We start from the raw sequence: 19,465 nt of genomic DNA on the forward strand, positions 1-19,465 counted from the left end.
AACAACAACTCAAGACACGCATGCTTCCATATTCTGGCATGTACACCTAACACCATCATAGAAGAGGTGTGATAGGATAGGAAGAAAAAATAATGACCATATTTAAAAGCTGGCCCAGGATCTACCAGATCCCAAGTAAGTCTAACTACCATATCACAACAGCATCAGGCACAGTCTGCAGCCTGGAGCTGGCAAACAGATCAGGCCCAATAGTCCTTCTCCCTCCCACTGCCATGAGCTGCTGGGCTGTAGCTCTGCAAGGAGGACGGATTTGTCTTGCACACTAAAATAATAAAATACCAGAGGATAAAATGTAATTCATATATTGTTGTCTGCTATTTTGATGTTATACTTTACATTACTCTATCAAGAGAATTTTCTGTATTTCATCTGCTTGACAGCTCCTATCATCAATTCTGTTTTTAGAATCTTTCAACAATTAAAACCTTGCAGATATCAGAGGCAGGAACTATTAGTATTATAAACTTGATGTTGTAAGTGCAACTGTCAACAAGTACTCTGAATATTTGTTCTGTTATAGAACCCACTAAACAAAGCTGTGCTCATAACAAAAAGCTAATCATCCCCTGCCTCCAAATCAACCAGCCTTAGATTTCAGTAGACCAGACCAGTAATTGCAGTTGTCATGAGTTTTAAGGGTTGACAATACATTTTAAATTTGAATTGTTCTCTAAAGATCTGCTTGACAGAGTTATTCATTTTTGCTGCAAGAAGTGCTCAGGCAGTACTTCAATACAAACATACATGGCAGTAAACCACACTGAACACAGCAAGCACATGATTACACCATTAATATTTAAACACGAAGCAGTGTTACAGTCTATTCCTACGCCATTTAGAACACCAACAAAATGGAAAAGGTATTCTTAATTTGCAATACATTTTTGAAGATACAAAACCAGAAAGAAAAAAATGTGCTAATAGAAGCTGTAAGCAACAGCTCCTAAGAGTCTTTGTAATTAGCAGAGAAAAGCAAACTAATGTAAAGGAACACATATTTAGGAAATAATAAAATATTTTTTTTAAGAGCTACAGTCCCATTCCACAATCCAAGTACTTGAATGGAAGACATTCAGTGAAACCAGACATGCAGAGTACCAAGCACATACCTTGAACATTCTATTAAGGAAACTTTCAGTCGTCCTTCAGTTAGTGAAAAATCTTGTATACTGAGATTCCGATCTCTAAATTCTTCAGGTGGCTCAACTTGAAATGGAAAAAACGGCTTGAACCTAGTCAAAATATATGTATAAATAGGTTAAAAACTTTTCCCCATAGGTGAAAAAGGCATACAAAATTTACACACAGCAATGAAGAGATGAAAGGTCTGATTGTAAGAACAAAGCAACTGCATAAATAACACTACACAATATGTCAAATTGAAAATTAACATGATTTAGTCAGATTTGCAGCATTATTTGAGAAATATATGAAAGTTATCAATTGGAAACTTGATTTAAAACAGTCTTTTTTCTTGCCAATTTAAATCACTGATTAAAATTAATCTACCCAGTCTCTACCCTCTTCCCAAACTTTCCCCCCACAGATCACTTGAAAATTGCTGAGTGTCTTGTTGGACCATTTGATGTTTCTTCTGTCTGTTGTAGCAATTGTAATGTGCTGTGCTAGGTGCTGTATCATTTTTAATTGTATTTTTGTTACTTTATTTCTTATATTGTATTTTATTGTATTACAATTTGAATACATAGAAGTTCAAAGAACTAAGTGTTCGGCACAGACACACTGTGGACCACTGTTTGCCAATCCCTGCAATAAGGTATTGCCAATCCCTGCAATAAGGTATTGCCTGACATGCAGATTGGAACTGAATGGTCATGTCCCTATTGCCAGATGTTGAGGCTGGTTTTTGTTGCAACAGCAAAAGCCACTTTTTACCCTACTGAAACCAGCCAGCCTATTCATGCTATAAATTAATGATTTGCAAATACTGTATCTGTTTCTTCCATCAATACAGTTTGGGATCCCTAAAATCTCCCTGTTGGGCCTGGAAGTTCCAGAGGCTCAGACAAAGTTTCCAAGTTATCCACAAAAGTTCGATTTTTACTGAGTAACAAGTTGCATATGGCTTGCCACCTCAAGACACCTTATCCTTTATACTCTATGGCAGGGGTGTCCAAATGTTTTTCAAAGAGGGCCAGATTTGATGAAGTGAACATGTGTAAGGGCCGACCAAAGTTGTTGACCTTTTAGGATTGAAGTTATTGAGCTTTTTTATTACTTTACCCAAAGTTGAGCTTTTTTTAGGGTTGAAGTTGTTGAGGCCGTAAACAAGTCTGCTTATAAGTCCTAAAGAACTTGGAACCCAAATACATACTTGAAGGAGTGCTTCTGTCTGTATCAGCCTGCCTGGGCCACTGGATCTCATTGACAGATTAGCTCAGCAGTGTCTCTAGAGAGGGCTTTCTCTGTAATGCACACATTTATTGAACTGCTCCCTCTGAAAGGTGCATAATGTACCTTCACAACTGTAATTCTGGTGCCATCCAGACAGCATTTTGCCCAGGCCTTCAGAGAAAACTGAACAAAACAGAATCTCTGGGTGAGATCAACCACAAGAAAAGCAATCAGTTTACTGCAGCTATACATCTCATTTTAATTGTGTGGTTGTATTAATTATTTGGAAGATTGATTTAAAATTTGTTGTTGTTGTTTTTTGCTGTTTTAATGTGCAATTGTAAACTGCCCTAGGATTCTGTCACATAATGGGCAGTATAATATTGGTTTTTTTTTAAAATATAACAACAACCTGTGGTTAGTTAAAAATGAAATCAAAAGCTTCTAATCCAAGCATCCCCAAACTGCGGCCCTCCAGATGTTTTGGCCTACAACTCCCATGATCCCTAGCTAACAGGACCAGTGGTCGGGGAAGATGGGAATTGTAGTCCAAATATCTGGAGGGCCGAAGTTTGGGGGTGCCTGTTAATCTCTTTAGAACTGAACAGGCAGTTGAGCGAGGAGTACACAAGCTGAGTTTCACCTGAGATTGTTCATATAATGATAAATCCAGTTTTTAACCATAGCTTATTGTTACAACCAGATGCAGCCAGTAAATGCCAAGATAAAATTACAATAGACTTCTATCCTTCTAAGCGGAGTTCACATTAATTTGTTCACCTTTGCATACATAAAATGTTAATGGATGCAGATACTACAGTAGCCATGCTAGTATTGGAATAACTGCTGAAGAATAGTTTTCTCAACAGGAACAGCATAAAGAAATGAAATAACCCCTAACACATTCTAATCAGAACTATCTGTCAATGTTGTGTCACTGAAATTATGAGCTTATGTGTGTCCTTTCACTGACCTCTATGACAAGGGGAATATCAAATGACAGGATTGTATAACAAACCCTTATGATTTCCAGAGGGACAGCTAGCTATGTTAGACTTAAAGATTAACAAATTGTACAATGGTAGCATTTTATTATGCCATTCAGAACAATTTCCCCCTTCTCATGTGGGATAGTGTTTTTCAAAAAGCAAACTTGTACTGGAAATAATCAGTACAAGTTATTTTTTTTTAGAAGCTAATGTTTATACACTATTACCAAGACAAAAAGTTTATAACACAGACTCCTACTATGGCCTGGCATATACAATCCAGTGGACGCTCTGTTTGCGAACGTGATCCGTGTGGGAGGCACGTTCGCAACCCGCAGCACTGCATCTGCGGGTTGCGATTCAGCGCTTAGTGCACATGCGCCGAAACCCAGAAGTAACCCATTCTGGGACTTCTGGGTTTGGTGCAGTGCGCAACCTGAAGCAGCCGTAACCCAAGGTATGACTATGACTATTGCAATACAGTACATTTTGCACACTGCAAATCTGATAACTGATCAAATGGCTACATTTGTTGCAGAGCTGATATGTGTGATACAAATTTCACCAGTGCTTCAGAACTACAGTGCTCTACTCTAACCAAGGGTGCAGGTGTTTGTCTGCATTCACAATGCAGTTTACACACCCTTGTCAAGATGCCCAGTGTGTATTTTTTAAGTTTAAAAGCAAAGAGAGCAAAATGGAATTTGGCATGTTTTTCAATACGGAACTCCCCAAAATAAATAATTGTCCCCATGAAGCAGCTTGTGAATTCAATTTAAAATAATTCTCAAGCTCAGCATAATTTAAAATTGGATTTTCTTCAGAGAAAGAAGATTTGCAACTTTAGGCAGATCCATTTTCCACCAGCAAAAGATACAGAACCTGTTCTACAGCTAGGTTTAGCTGAACTGTAGTGCTCATTTTATATTTGTAAGATATGACCAGTTAAAACTTCAGTAATGTGTGTCAATAATATCATTATATAAATACATGATTGTTCCAAGAATAAGCAGGCTTCAACAAATCCACTTGTCATGGAGAGTGTGACACCACCCTTTGAAGAGGATGACAAATGGTTAGTCTTTTGTCATCAACTTCAATTTTCACCAACATGAAAATTCTTTAAATTTTCCCACACTCCTGGAATATTAATACAATTTTGGGAAGAGGTTAACCCAGCTACCATCCGCCAAACCTACAAAAAACTGGGCAGGGCTGAATACTTCAATCAAACACTATCTTAAATAGAATAACGAACTATAGCTTATTATTGCATTTTTATCCCATCCTTCCAAAGTGGTCAGACTGGTGCACTTGAACTAACATATTTTATACTCAAAACAAGCCTGTGATGTAAGTTAGACCTCAATACAATAACTGGTCCAAGGTCACAGAATGAGCTTCATGGCAGCATGGAATATGAAAAGAATCTCTCCAGCACTAGTCCAACACTACCCACTAAACTACACTGCCTGACCTGCTTTGTTAGTCTCTCTAGCGAATACATAAGACAGATGTTGCACAATCATCTTCATATTTATTTATACATGAAAGTTATACTCAGAAAGTTCTGAGTTAAATAGAGCTTCTTAATTAAACGTACTTATGATTGCTTTCATTTTTAATTTCTAAGGTATGACCAGTTAAAACTTCAGTAATATGTGCCAACATCATTATATAAACAAGCATAGCTTCCTAAATATATCTGTTATTTTTAGCTGCCACCAGGAAAGACTATAAAAATAAAATGATTTCCCTTATCCTTTTGAGACAGAGATTCAGCATTAAACTTTCCACTATTCTGTCTCATATTTTCAACACACACCACCTTTGAAAACCTCTTAAGTTGTTGAGTTCTTAAAATATGTCGACAAAAACAGAAATTTGGTTTGCCAATTTAACCTTAACTAAAGGCTAAAAGTTGAATGCATGTGTCCCAATGAATTTAGTGGTGTTTATTCCCAGGTAACAGGAATAAAATCGGGCTATAATAACAGCAGTTATTGCAGTTATTAACTGTTGGCTAGCTGCTTATATATCCTACCATAGTGAGGAAACATTGCAGAAGCAGTATGTAAAAACACATGAAACTTAAAATAGACTCGTTACTTCTTCTTTCACACAATCTTTAAGAAACATATAGTAAAATGATCTGTGTCCTTGACAGACACCCCTGACCATTATCAAGTTACAAACATGTTTCTGCTGAACAGAAGTTTGGATGTTTGCTGCATGTATCTTCCAAACGTACGTCTGACTACTTTCAAGTTATGAAAATACTATCTTCCTATTACTGTCATAAGAACAAATGTAGGAAGAAATTTGAGGCAGCCCTAAAAAGTACATACACAAATGCATGTGAACAGGGCTTTATGTGGGGAGGAAAGAAGCAGCCACAAGGAGCTGCTGTTTTGAGTGGAGAAGTGGGGGACGTTTAAAACAGAATTATTACAAAATCTCCACACACCTCTCCAGCAGCTTTCCCTCCTTGAAAGGTTCCATATAAAAGTTTACAAGAGTACTTAGGCATTGGTACTCGCACTTCCATGGTGGAAAATAAGTTTGGAGGAAGATATGATTTGGAGTAGATGGCTGGCGGGGAAAGGGGTTCAGTTCAATACATACACAAACACATCCCAGTCAGATTTCAGAGGGTGCTTTTCATTTTAAAGAAATAGTCAGGAATTTAGAACACACATTTGCATGTGATGTGCAGTTGCCCCTCACAGACAATAAGAAATATTTTCCCAGTTTTAAAAGATGTGTTGTGACAAAGATGTGAAGTAAAACAAAGTACTCCATTACTGCTCTTGCCATCTCAGTTTAAAATGCTGCAGTGACTAGAAGCAATAACTGGCAGAATTCTCACTTCAATGCAGTTCTTAAAGACACAGGAGTCCTCTCAGGACATAGATCTGGCACCCCATGACCTCTTGGCTCCCTCGCCCACATCCCCAATCTTTTTCCTTTGGCCTACTTGCCTTTCCCTCAGGTTCATATATTTCACCCTGCTTTTCTTCATTTGCCTAGCCTCTGGGCACTGTACTTCATACATTCCCTATCCTCCCAGGCCTTCTGTCAGTCAGCTTAGCACACCCCATATAGCTTTTCTTTCAATAAAGTCTATGAGGTTCTATACCCAGACAGACAAGTATTCCTTTTTATAACTTAGACAGTGAACCTTTTGTTGCCAAGTTCTTGGTTCTCTGAGGAGTTAGAATGCCCTGTGCCATCACACAATCTCATCTGATGTCCAAGGCATCATCACAAGAATCACGTTGTAACAGACACCAATTATGTTCAGTTTAATTTCTATGATAAAGAACTGTCTCAAAGTAAAAAACGTAAACTATATTTGTAACTTATCCTTTCTGGAATATACACTGGCAATTTTTAGGATGCAGGAAGATAGAGGATTAACATACAGTGGTGCCTCGCTAGACGAAATTAATTCATTCCACGGGTCTTTTCTTATAGCGAAAAATTCGTCTAGCGAATCCCATAGGAATGCACTGAATTTTTTTCGACTTTTTTTTTGCCCATAGGAACGCATTAATTGAATTTCAATGCATTCCTATGGGAAACCGCAATTCGCTAGACGAATTTTTCGTAAAACGCATTCGTCTAGCGAGGCAAGCTCCGCTCGAAAAAATCCTTTCGTTAAGCGGAAATTTCGTTAAGCAGGGCATTCGTTAAGCGAGGCACCACTGTAATGGTTTCCAGAAAGAATATTCTCCAGTTACCTAGAGCAGCGTTTCTCAACCGCTGTTCCACGGCACACTAGTGTGCCGCGAGACGCTGGCTGGTGTGCCGCGACGTGCGGCAACGAGAAGGGCGATTTGCATTGTCACGTGCCTGGCGGCCGCCAATACCAACACTTACCCGCCGGAAAGGAAGCCGGCCGGGTCACGACGCGGGGCGAGCGCAGCTCTCAACAGCCACCACCACGGCCTCGGACGTGAGAGGCGGCCGGCGGGTGCTGCTGCTGTTTGTCTCGCTCTCACTGCTCTTGCTGGCGGCGCCCGGGGCTTGATCGGCACGAGGCTGCGGGCCAACAAGCAGAACAGCCTCCGGAGGGCAGCCAGCAGCGTCTACGAGGGAGTGAGCGGCCTCTTCGGTGAGGAGCACGTGCTGGCAGAGAAATCAGCGGCTTGTGAAGCCTTATTACAGGAGATTGCAACCAACACAGCAATTGGCAAGTGTTTCTTACAGTCATAATTCACTGAGATTTAGGACTTACCCCACAAACTAAACTGGGCTCTCTCTCTCACACACAGAGTTAAATTTTTTAACTTTTTTAATGGTGGTGTGCCTCGTGATTTTTTTCATGGAACAAGTGTGCCTTGGCCCAAAAAAGGTTGAGAAACACTGACCTAGAGTTTACGGAAATGTTACAGAAGCTCTAATAAAGATGGTTAGCTATTCAACAAAGCCAAGGGAAAAACAATATGCAAGACTATACTATAAAGATAGACAAATCTGAGGAAATATGTTGATAAATGGTCAGAATGAGGATTCACATTACAGTATTCATTCTTTCCTAAACACCATAGGTGGCACATAAAATGGTTATGTCATATTCCGAAAGAAAGAATTACACTGGGAAACTGGTAGCATCCTGCAAACCTAATCTAGGAGCCAAATTGCAAAAAAGTATATTTCAATTTAAAAGTATCATACCTGCATGTTAAAATCATATTTCTCAAGTGAAACATAAAACTAAAGAATTCCACTCCTTTTATGTAACAGACTAATGTACTTATTATATACAGAGCTCCCTTACTGATTTAGCTATGCTAAGCAGATTAGGTATCTAATGGATGAACTCGCAAGACCTTGAGTTAGGAAACACAGCAGCTGGCAGATTTTTCATATTACTTATGTGGAAATAACTTCTCATAGAAGCAGGTGTGTGAAAAGCAGAAGTCAATGCTTTAGTTGCAAAGTGCTTTTTGAAATGCATGTAGCAAATATTTATTATTAATATTATTATTATTATTAGTGTAAACCACCCTTCAATAAAAGTTCCCCAGGCAATGAACAGTATACAATAAACCACAGAAATGCACACCCCAAACAAGAAACAATACAACTATAATTGTCATAATAAAAAATAACCACCAGCAGCATAGATTATCATTATGCAGTACTGATGTGACCATCTCATAAACCTCTGACGGCCAGGTGGGGCAGATGCTTCAATTCCGTCTGATGTCTTTTCAACACCTGAAGATGTATCTCCAATTGGAGGAAAACCCATAATCAGGGAGCCACACTGGGAGGTTAAGTATGAAGGGTCTACCAAGGTAGGCCTAAAAAGGAGACAGAAGCAACACTGCCTATATGGTGGCCTTGGACCAAACAGCCATAGTGACAAAGGCTGCAAAATTACCCATACTGATTCAAAACAAATAGCAAGCCTCTACTGTAAGCTTGTAATAGTAAAGGTAAGGTAAAGGACCTCTGGACTTTATAACACATGGATAGATGTATATTATAAGATCTGAGTGCTGGAAAACCAAATGTAATTAGGAAGGCTGTTTTCAAGCATTACTCTTCCACAGGAGATCCCACAGGCCCAAGGGAGTGTTTCTCAATATAGGCATTCTTGCTGACTATATATACTTCATTTCCACAAGTCTTATTCCATGGGACTGGAGCACCTTCGGTAAAATTAATATTTAGATTAATTTTAAAAGGGTAACCTAAAGGGAGAGGCATGATGAAAGTTTTTAAAATTATGATTTGTGTAGGCAAAATAAAACAAGATAAGATTGTCTCCTACCTTCTTAAAACTTGGATGAACTTGGGATCAAATAGTAGTAGTAGTAGTAGTAATAATAATAATAATAATAATAATTTATTTATACCCCACCCATCTGGATGGGTTTCCCCAGCCACTCTGGGCGGCTTACAACAGAAAAATGAAATAAAATAATTAAACATTAAAAGCCTCCCTAAACAGGGCTGCCTTCAGATGTCTTCTAAAAATCTGGTAGCTGTTTTTCTCTTTGACATCTGATGGGAGGGCGTTCCACAGGGCAGGCGCCACCACCGAGAAGGCCCTCTGCCTGGTTCCCTGCAACTTGGGCTTCTCGCAACGAGGGAACCGTCAGAAGGCCCTTGGTACTGGACCTCAGTGTCCGGGCAGAACGATGGGGGTGGAGACGCTCCTTCAGGTATACTGGGCCAAGGCCATAAAGAAGTTTAATGGTGGAGATTCAGGAAATAAAAAAGGATTTCTTCTCAGTGTGTAAGAAATTAAATGAAGTCACTGCTACAAGACACAGTAATGACCAGTGCTAAACTATTTTGTAAAAAGTATTAAACAAATACATGGAAGGTGTCTATCAATGACAGGCCTCCATGTTCAGTTGCAGTATGCCACAAAGTATCAGCAGTTGTGGAGCCACAAAGGCATTGCCCTATTTCCCTTCCTACTCTACCTGTGAGGCACAGAGATGCACTAGGTTAGTAGCTATGGGAAAGTGGATGCTGGACTCGATTAACTATTAGTGTGCCCTAGAAAGTCTCTACTTAAGCTCTTAACTTTTCCTTCCATAGCTAGCAATCATACCCATTCACTGATTTATTTGTAGAACCCTTTTGTAGTACTCCACAAGGCTGGGGAGATTGTCTTTACCTGCAAACATGTAATCGGTAACAGCCTCAAAATCTGTGTTGGCAGCCATTTGTATATCTACCACTTGAATGGACATTATTCAACATGCAAATTCACAAAACAGATGTTACCTTCAATGCAATAGTTGTTTGCTCCAGAGAACAAAGTGTCCCAATTAAAAGAATATGCTAATTCTTTTTAATTGCCAACACTTACTAGAACAAAATGCAAAAGAACGCAAGCAATAGACTATTTACTGTTTATGTCTATATTGCCACTTAATACCTATATTATTTGTTTGTTTTGTTTATATACCACCCTTCAGACAGAGCTGGTTTACAGAATAAAAACACAAAAATACATAACTTAATATCAAACAATATATCTGCAGTTTGAGGTCAAAGTTGCCTTCCCCAGTATGGTGTCATCCAGACATTATGAGCTACATCTCCCATCATTCCTAACCATTTGCCATGCTTGCAGGGATTTGAAGTCCATAACAACTGGAGAGCAGCACATTGGGGAAAGCTTCATTACCTGAACCTTATTTGTTCTATGCACGGGTGATTAGAAATGTTAAAGTACCTTGTTTTTGTATTCTACATTACTTTATCCTTTCCAGGACTTCCAATTCTTGACATACTTTAATAGCTTTTTAAAAACAATAACATTTCATATGCTCTTTGTGCAAAATAGCATTTTTTGCCATCTCTGAAAGATCCCTTTATCATTTTCATTTAAGGACCCAGGTGGCGCTGTGGTTAAACCACTGAGCCTTGGGCTTGCTGATCAGAAGGTCGGCGGTTCGAATCCCTGTGACGGGGTGAGCTCCTGTTGCTTGGTCCCAGCTCCTGCCAACCTAGCAGTTCGAAAGCACGTCAAAATGCAAGTAGATAAATAGGAACTGCTACAGCGGGAAGGTAAACGGCGTTTCCATGTGCTGCTCTGGTTTGCCAGAAGCGGCTTTGTCATGCTGGCCACATGACCTGGAAGCTATACGCCGGCTCCCTCGGCCAATAATGCGAGATGAGCGCGCAACCCCAGAGTCGGTCACGACTGGACCTAATGGTCAGGGGTCCCTTTACCTTTTACCTCTTTGAAAAGGAGTAATTACCACACCACTGCTTTTCAAATCTTATTAATTAGTAAATAGGCTGCCTATTATTATTGATCTGTCCTTCAGTCATACACTGGTAGAAAGTACTACTGTATTCCCAAATGTCTGGAAATGACTTGACACCAAGGTGACACCTTGCCAAAAAAGAGAAGAAGAATTTGGACAAATGTAAAAGCCTTGGGGTTGATCCAACTGGGTCAACACATTACAACTAAGGCCTATTTCGTACTGAGAAGACTGATCAGCCTGTATTACAGTACTTCAGCCTGCAAGAAATACCATAAAAATGTCTAACACATTAGTCTAACCTTTATCCTGATATGCTAGTTTTCTAGTTACCAAAAGCAAGGCTGCAATATGTAATTATCCAATTAATCAAATATCCATTTTGATTGGCTGAAAAATGTACCCATGATCAATAAGGCATCAGGAGCCAAGACCCAAACCAATGGATTCGAGTTACAAAAAAGGAGATTCTGACTAAATATCAAGAAGAACTTTCTGAGAATAAGCGCTGTTTTGACAGTGGAACATATTCTCTCCTTTCTTGGAGGTTTTAAAGCAGATGTTGGATTGTCATCTGTTAAGTATTATCTAGTTGAGATTCCTGCCTTGCAGGGTGCTAGACTAGATGACCCTCGGGATCCCTTCCAACTCTACCATTCCACTTAGAATCATAGCATTGTAGATTTGGACAGATTCTATGATTCTATAATTACACAAACAGTACTTAAAACCTGCAAATAGGATTCCATCCTATTTAAATATCTAGTGTGATTATCACTTTAATACTATCCAAGTTCAATATTATTATAATTAAATCATGTTTAACTAAATGTAGGCCACAGCATCAGAATACACACACACACAAAATCAGGAAAACTTTTAAACAAGGGTGAAGTTCTATGAACAGAATCAATTGAAGGATATAAGAAAAACAAAAGAAGCCAATTTTAGCTTCACTTGATTTAGAGATGGAAAATATCAAATCAGAGCCAATATTGTTACGAAGCAGCTATTAATATTCTAACTCCTTTTTTTCGTCTAGGGAGAAGCTGTTTTAAAAAACTGATATGCACTAGATACGTTTTTAAAATACAAGGTGTGCCATGTGAGAAAAGACTCTTAGGTATTCACTTGAAACCACAAAGTTACATTTTAAAAAACAGTCTAAATTTTGGATTATAGTTCAAATTAGAGACTTGCTAGCTGAAACAGTATATCATTCCAGTAGGAGTTTATTAATACTTCAGAAAGCATCTGGAAGATTGCCTTACCAACATCAGATTATAATATATCTGGAATCTGCATACTACAAACAGGGAGAACAACAATGGCTAGATCTGTGAAAAATTAACTTTTAACCTTGGTACTAGCAAAACTTATTAGACCCAGTGGCCATATTTCAGTTAATGAAAACACCAACATATGTAATAATCACAGATCAATTTTGTCACCAGGAACAATATAAACTATGAGGAACCAAGATCTGTACTTTCCAAACTCACTAGGAAAATAGAAAGTTGTATCATAAAGGAAACAGTTTTCTCTCCCTTTTCCATATCAGTCTTTTTGGCATTTAATTCAACTGTGAGAATGGAAGTGGAAAATCTTTTTACAATATTTCAGTGTTTTGGGTTCGTCTTCAGCCAAAATTTCCAGCTTAATTTTAAAAAAATGAAGTAAGAAAGAACAGCAGCCCTAGCCACTAATGTCCACTTATCTAGAAGCAAGTTCCACACACAATGGAACAGACTTCTAGGTAAATATGAAAAGGATTAAAAATTTGAAAAATAAAATAAAAAGCTGTCTATTATCTGTCTATATTAAGGTATTATCTGCTGAATAAAGGAGGTCACTTTTATACTGTGGTATATTCCAGGCAAAAGACTCTTGAGAGTCCCATGGACTGCAAGAAGATCAAACCTCTCCATTCTGAAGGAAATCAGCCCTTAGTGCTCACTGGAAGGACAAATCCTGAAGCTGAGGCTCCAATACTTTGGCCACCTCATGAGAAGAGAAGACTCCCTGGAAAAGACCCCGATGTTGGGAAAGATTGAGGGTACAAGGAGAAAGGGACGACAAGAGGACGAGATGGTTGGACAGTGTTCTCGAAACTGCCAACATGAGTTTGAACTTTGACCAAACTGTGGGAGGCAGTGGAAGACAGGAGTGGCTGGCATGTTCTGGTCCATGGGGTCACGAAGAGTCGGACATGACTAAACGACAACAGTATTCCAGGCTTGTTATGGAATAGCCATGCCTGTAAAGTTTAGCTGTTCACCTGTGGAACAGATTCCCATGAGGGGTGGTGGACTCTCCATCCTTGGAGGTGTTTAAGCAGAGGTTGGATAGCCATCTGTCATGTATGATCTAGTTGAGATTCCTATAACGCAGGGAGTTGGATAATGAAAGGGTCTCTTCCAACTCTACAATTCTATGATTTTATAATTCTGTGGTATCAGTGATTTACTGTCAGTTAGGCGCTACTAAATTTTCTCTACAGCAATATCCCATCGGTTAAGATCGGTTAATACACTTTGTATTGCAAAGTGTTCACTCACACAATGGGGCTTCTCTCCTCCCTCTGCACCCCCAACCAGAATCTTCCTGAATCTTCCAATATTCAGCTTCATTAGATATCCACAGATTCTGGCATTATGAGGGAATTTCCCCCTCTATTGACTTTCTATGTGCTATGCATAATTTTATATGCTTATTTCATGTCGCCTCTTACTCGTCTAAACTGAAATTCCCCAAAAGCAAAACTTACACCATTTGTTCAATTGCAGAATACTTTGTAGTGTGCAAACAACACAATCACTCCAATGATTAGTTGAACACTGCAAGGCACTCCCACCACTGAATGAGGGAGCCTGCTTCCTCTCCAGGGGCTCAGGCTGATGGAAAAAGAATCTTCTAGTTCTCAGAACACATACTATGTGAAAAACTATCCAACATCTCCCAGCACCTTGCATGGTAGCTAATATTGCATTTAAAATAAATCCAAGTACTTTATTATCATACATTATAAAATTCTAAACTTAGTATTTGGGATTGAGATATGTAGAGTATCTCAAAATCGGTGTTTTTAAAATGTATGGGCACACATCCACAATCTAACATTAAGCTGAAATACCCTGTACAACCAATGATAAAGATGGTAAAGGGAAAGTAAGAAAGAAGATAAGTAACCATTCCTTTCAGGACAAGCTCAACACAGAAAAATAATTTCCACCTGCATTAGTGGTTAAAAGACAAAACCAAAAGCTGTGAAAGGCAGCTGATCTGGACTAAATATCAACAGAGTACATAATCTTTTGAACATGGCGCGGGTGTTTTAAAGTGTTAGAAGAAAAGGGTGTAGCCATGGGGTGTCAGTGAACAGACAACAACTTTTCTCTTTCTTCTGCTACTTTGTACGAAGTCATTTTGCCAACAGAGATTATCTACAAAATAAGAGAGCATTAAAACCATGCCTCTTAAAAATTCTAGCAAGTTATGTAGTTTACCAAAACAAAAAACAACACCCCTCCCCCCTGCATGCTTCCAATTTGTAAACAGGGTTCCATAAATACACTCACCTGTTTGCCAGTTGCAAGCATCCCTGCACCAAACACCCAGCACAAAAATATTCCCACCCCAGGTTGTCCATAAATAGAAGAATATCAAGAGGAAACACAGAGAGCCCTCCATTCCCAGAGTTCTCTGCAGGTCAAAGAGTACCAAAGAGTGAGTGAGAGAGAATATTAGTTCTTTTCCCTAACTAGAGAGGAAAGAAAGACATGAAGTTTCTATCCTTCCAGAAAGGCTTTTGCAAATCAGAGTAGAAAGGGATTTCATAGGCCACCTAGTCCAACCCCTAGCTAGATCAAGGAAATCCAGAGCAAAAGCATCCCCAACAGATGACCAGTCTCTACTTGAAGACCTCCAGCAAAAGAAAGCCCAACCATATACCCGATAACTGATTATTGGTTTCATGTTCTTACCACTAAAAAGTTTTTCCTAACGTGCAACCCAAGTCTAACTTAACATGCAACACTCTGGTAACTTAAGCCCATTATATGTGTTCTTGCTCTGGGATAGCAGAGAACTATGTAACAGCCTTCAGTATTTATGCTTGACAAATCTATGTTGGCTTCTACTAACCACTGCCTTTTGTCAAGATTTATGCTTATAAATTTGTCCCTATCTAATCTGTTCAAGTATCTTTCCTGGTCAGCAAAAGCAGTCTAATCTTCCTCTTTTCTGAGAACTGGATCAACATTTGCCTATCTCCAGTCCTTACCTATTCTTAAGGATATCTAACAGATGATAGAGATTCTGAGAATACACCAGCAGCTTCTTCTAGTACCCAAGAATGCAATACACCTGGCCCTAAAAACCAGAACTCTTTTAAGGTAGCTAGGCATTTTCTAACCAATTCCTCTTCTATCTTAAATTGCAATCCTGACCCTTAACTACTTTCACAAGGTCACATACAGTTCCCCTTTTAGGAGAAAACAGAGGCAAAAGGGTATTGAGTAGTTCCTCCTTCTCTTTATTACATTCTAACATTTTATCATCCTTACAATAAAGAAGGCCTACTGTTACTGTCCTCTCCTTTAAACCATACAATCCTTTTCTTTTCATTACATAGCATGCCAGCCTCAGTTTTCCTAACACTGTCCTAACAAGTCTGGGTATGCAACTGTATTTGCCCTCTGTGACAACCTCTCCTTCCTTTCATTTTTTTCTAAGTCTCGGGTTTGTTTGTTTTTAGCTCATCACCAAACTTTTTGGTCAGCAGCATCAGCTCTTTACATTTTGTCTCATATTTTTCTCCCATTAGAAATGTGATTTGCCTTTAGTAACTTTGCCTTTAGTAACTTCTTCACTTCATGAACTCCCACTAGTCTTGGGTTCCTTTCTTTATTAGTATACAGTATCTAGCCATGGAATCCTACCTAGCATTTCTCTGAGCTGATTAAATCCAGCTTTCCTGGAATCAAAGGTACATGTTTGACTCTATTCACCTTAAGCTTTCCACATGCTCAAGATTTCCAACAGACTGGAAGAAAGCAGCAGTGAGTTGCTGCTTGCACTTTCTTCAAAAAACAACAGAATAAGGGGCACCATGAGGTGTGGAATGGGGGAGTGGGGTCAGTAGTACAACTAAATAATGGCTGTGATAAGACAAACCAAAAACCTGTGGACCTATGCATATGAATACAAACCATTCCCAATTTCATCTTTTATCTGCAACTTCAGAAGGCATTTTTGCGAATGTTATCATCATTGTCGTTATTACCATATTTCAAATACCACTACACAGTGTTTATTAAGAATAAGTCAATAGAAAGATTTCCTTCCAACAATTCCCCAAACTATCATGAGTAAAGTATAGCTTTGCTCCAGATAAACCCAAAGCACCTTACCTGATTTTATAATGAGGTAAAGTATGTTTGCGCCTAATGACTTTCTTGAACTGGCTGACAATGATGGAAGTAAGTTGTGGCAAGGGCCTTCCTTCGAACTGTGACTTGACTTCAAGACCAATCACAGGCTCGTCGACAAAGGCGAAAGACCAGTGAGTGAAGGGCAAGCGGGAGAAGACCAGCCTCACCCGACCCACCACCCTAGAGATCTTGGCAAAGAGATACGCCGACTTGCCAAAGACAAGGTCGGCATCAATGGCCAAGTGGAAGCCACCATTGTACTCAACATCCACCTCAAAGTCTAGTTCCTCGGGGCATCCTTCCTCGCTACAGGTCACCGGCCTTAGGATCTTGATGTTCTTGAAAACGGGCACGACGTTTCCGAAGGCAACATCCCTCAAGCTGAGCCCCTCCAGCACCTTGCCTGTCACCTTTGTCTGAAGCAGCTCCTCAAACTCCACCTTGATCTTCCTGGTGACCCAGTGCCTGACAAAAGCAGTGTCCTTGAGCTCCCTGAAGAGAAAGAGACAAATGGCATTGAGCCAGTACAGGGTCTCCTCGGTGAACTCCACCACAGAGCTAGAGGATGAGTCCGAGTGGGTGCCCTGGTCGTTTTTGGAAGGGGACTGGTTGGGGAGCAGGATGCGGGAGCCAGCCACCTCTTGCACCCCGCTGCCGCCAACGAAACCGGCGAAGTACTCCTTGAGGCCGGTGTCGGGCACTGCCCGGGTGGTGTAGATGCCGGTATTGGGCACTGGGGACGGCCCCTCGGGGGCTTCGGGCTTCCTCCGGTAGAAGAGCAGGATCTGGCACAGCAGCGTCAGGCAGGAGCCCAGCAGAGCCGACAGCAGTATTGCATACACCGACAGCATCGCCTCAGCACCTCTCGCCGCCCCTCAAGCAGCCGCCTACCCCGCGGTCCTCGCCGCCTCACGCCGCCACCGACAACGCCGGCGCCACGGCCAGCCCCGCTACCTCCATCTTGCGAGCAGCGGCTTGAGGGGAAACGGGCGCCGCCGCAGCAACTCCGTCAAAAAACAACGGAAACAACAACCCGGGGGAGCTCGCGGGCGACGTCGCTCCCCCCCCCAACGCTCGCTCCCCTCAGCCGGCCCCAGACGACAAACCGCCGTCGTATCCACAGCTCCTTCCCTCTGTGACCCGCTCCGCCTCACGCAGCGGCCGCAGCATCCGGGTATTTTCTCGTCTTCTCCCGTCCACCGCCCCCTTGCTGAGGAGAGGAGACCAACTGCCACTTATCTCCCTTGGGCTGCCCCGTCCCCTCTTCTGTCTGGATTGTCAGGGCTGGGGAGGTCCGGGAGGGGGTGGGTTGCGTCATAAGCTACGCCGTCTCATGCGCTGAGCTCATAATACTGCGGAGGGAGGAGGGAAAAAAAAAGTAAGGCGGAAAAAGAAGACAGGAAGTGCGCGTGCGTGTTTGTTTCTGGCCCCTCCTCCTCCTCCTCCCTTCTGTTGCTTTTGCTTCCCGCTACTCCCTCCGCCCGTCCGTCATGTTCTGTGTTCAAGGCTGGTTGAGAGGTTAGTGTTTGTAAGGCAAAAGGGTTGAAAGTGTGAGGGTCCTTAAAGGCACCGCAAGAAGGTAACTTGGTCGAAGCCTGTTTCGAGGGCAGGCTCGGGCTGCGTCCCATTTCCACCAGGGGAATTGGGGGAGCGGTGTTTTCTTTATCAGCATAGGATGCAAGCGGTGTTCGAAAAATAACAACAGGGATTCTGAATTCGGACACTTCACATAGGCCCGCTTTGCTAGCCTGGATTTTGTTTTCTCACTTCCCACCTGGCCTACCGATAAAGCAATTGCAACGAGCGCATTAGTCTATTGAACGTATAAACCGCTTCTCACAACAGAACGTCCCGAAGCGATAGAGTAAAACATACACAAGCACATCAAAAATATAATTCGAGCAGAACCATCAAATCCTTGGGTGCTACCCGAATGCCGTGGAAAACGAATGTCCTTTTTTTTTTTTGCTTGCACTTCACCGGCATGCTCCTCCCACCCGCGTCTTTCCCGATCTCCGTGAAAATTACTCCCTTTCTCCTGCTTTTGGTTCAGATTAGGCAACTACTGCCAAGAAAATGAATGAAAATATTCTAGCCAAGACACATTGGCACGCAGCGTATACTTTACTGAACATATCAATTTCAAGCAAGAAGGTAGCCGGACCTTGAATGATTGCAGTGGCTTAAATATGCCGAATCAACACGAATGATGGCTTTTGTAATGAAACACAATTCGAAAGGAACCTGTAAACTTTTTTCCCCATACAAAAATAAGGGGGAGAGGGAGGGGGTATTGGGTGTGAAATTAGGCTCCTGTGAACATGACAAAATACCAAATCAAAGTCCAGGGGGTGGGGGTTGCCTTTATTTACCTTTTTAAAACAAAGCATTTAACCTTAAGAAACACGCAGAACTTGTATATTCCTTCATATATGCTGTTTACGGACCAATTCCACAATGCAACTGAATTAGACAGATTTCAAGATGCTAAAGGGAAACAATAACAAACACAGGTTTTCAGGTTTTCCATTAATGTTGTTGTTGTTTAGTTGTTTAGTCGTGTCCGACTCTTCGTGACCATAGCACGCCAGGCACTCCTGTCTTCCACTGCCTCCCGCAGTTTGGTCAAACTCATCTTCGTAGCTTCGAGAACACTGTCCAACCATCTCATCCTCTGTTGTCCCCTTATCCTTGTGCCCTCAATCTTTCCCAACATCAGGGTCTTTTCCAGGGAGTCTTCTCTTCTCATGAGGTGGCCAAAGTATTGGAGCCTCAGCTTCACGATCTGTCCTTCCAGTGAGCACTCAGGGCTGATTTCCTTCAGAATGGATAGGTTTGATATTCTAGCAGTCCATGGGACTCTCAAGAGTCTCCTCCAGCACCATAATTCAAAAGCTATTCTTCGGCTATCAGCCTTCTTTAT

General features: G+C 41.0%; 1 protein-coding gene across 1 annotated transcript in view; it reads right to left on the minus strand.

Moving 5' to 3' along the window:
• The window catches only part of PDZD8 (PDZ domain containing 8), a 42,552-nt gene extending 24,584 nt beyond the window's left edge, over positions 1–17,968 (minus strand). The window contains exons 1-2 of the mRNA XM_035137519.2: positions 16,522–17,968; positions 1,131–1,253 (exon numbers count right to left, since the gene is read on the minus strand). Of these exons, the coding sequence (XP_034993410.2) occupies positions 1,131–1,253; positions 16,522–17,393 (995 nt within the window). The 5' untranslated portion in view covers positions 17,394–17,968. The remainder of the gene's footprint in view (positions 1–1,130; positions 1,254–16,521) is intronic.
• Positions 17,969–19,465: the final 1,497 nt, after the last annotated feature.

The sequence above is a fragment of the Zootoca vivipara genome, chromosome 5 (assembly GCF_963506605.1).
Source record: "Zootoca vivipara chromosome 5, rZooViv1.1, whole genome shotgun sequence".
Taxonomy (NCBI): Eukaryota; Metazoa; Chordata; class Lepidosauria; order Squamata; family Lacertidae; genus Zootoca; species Zootoca vivipara.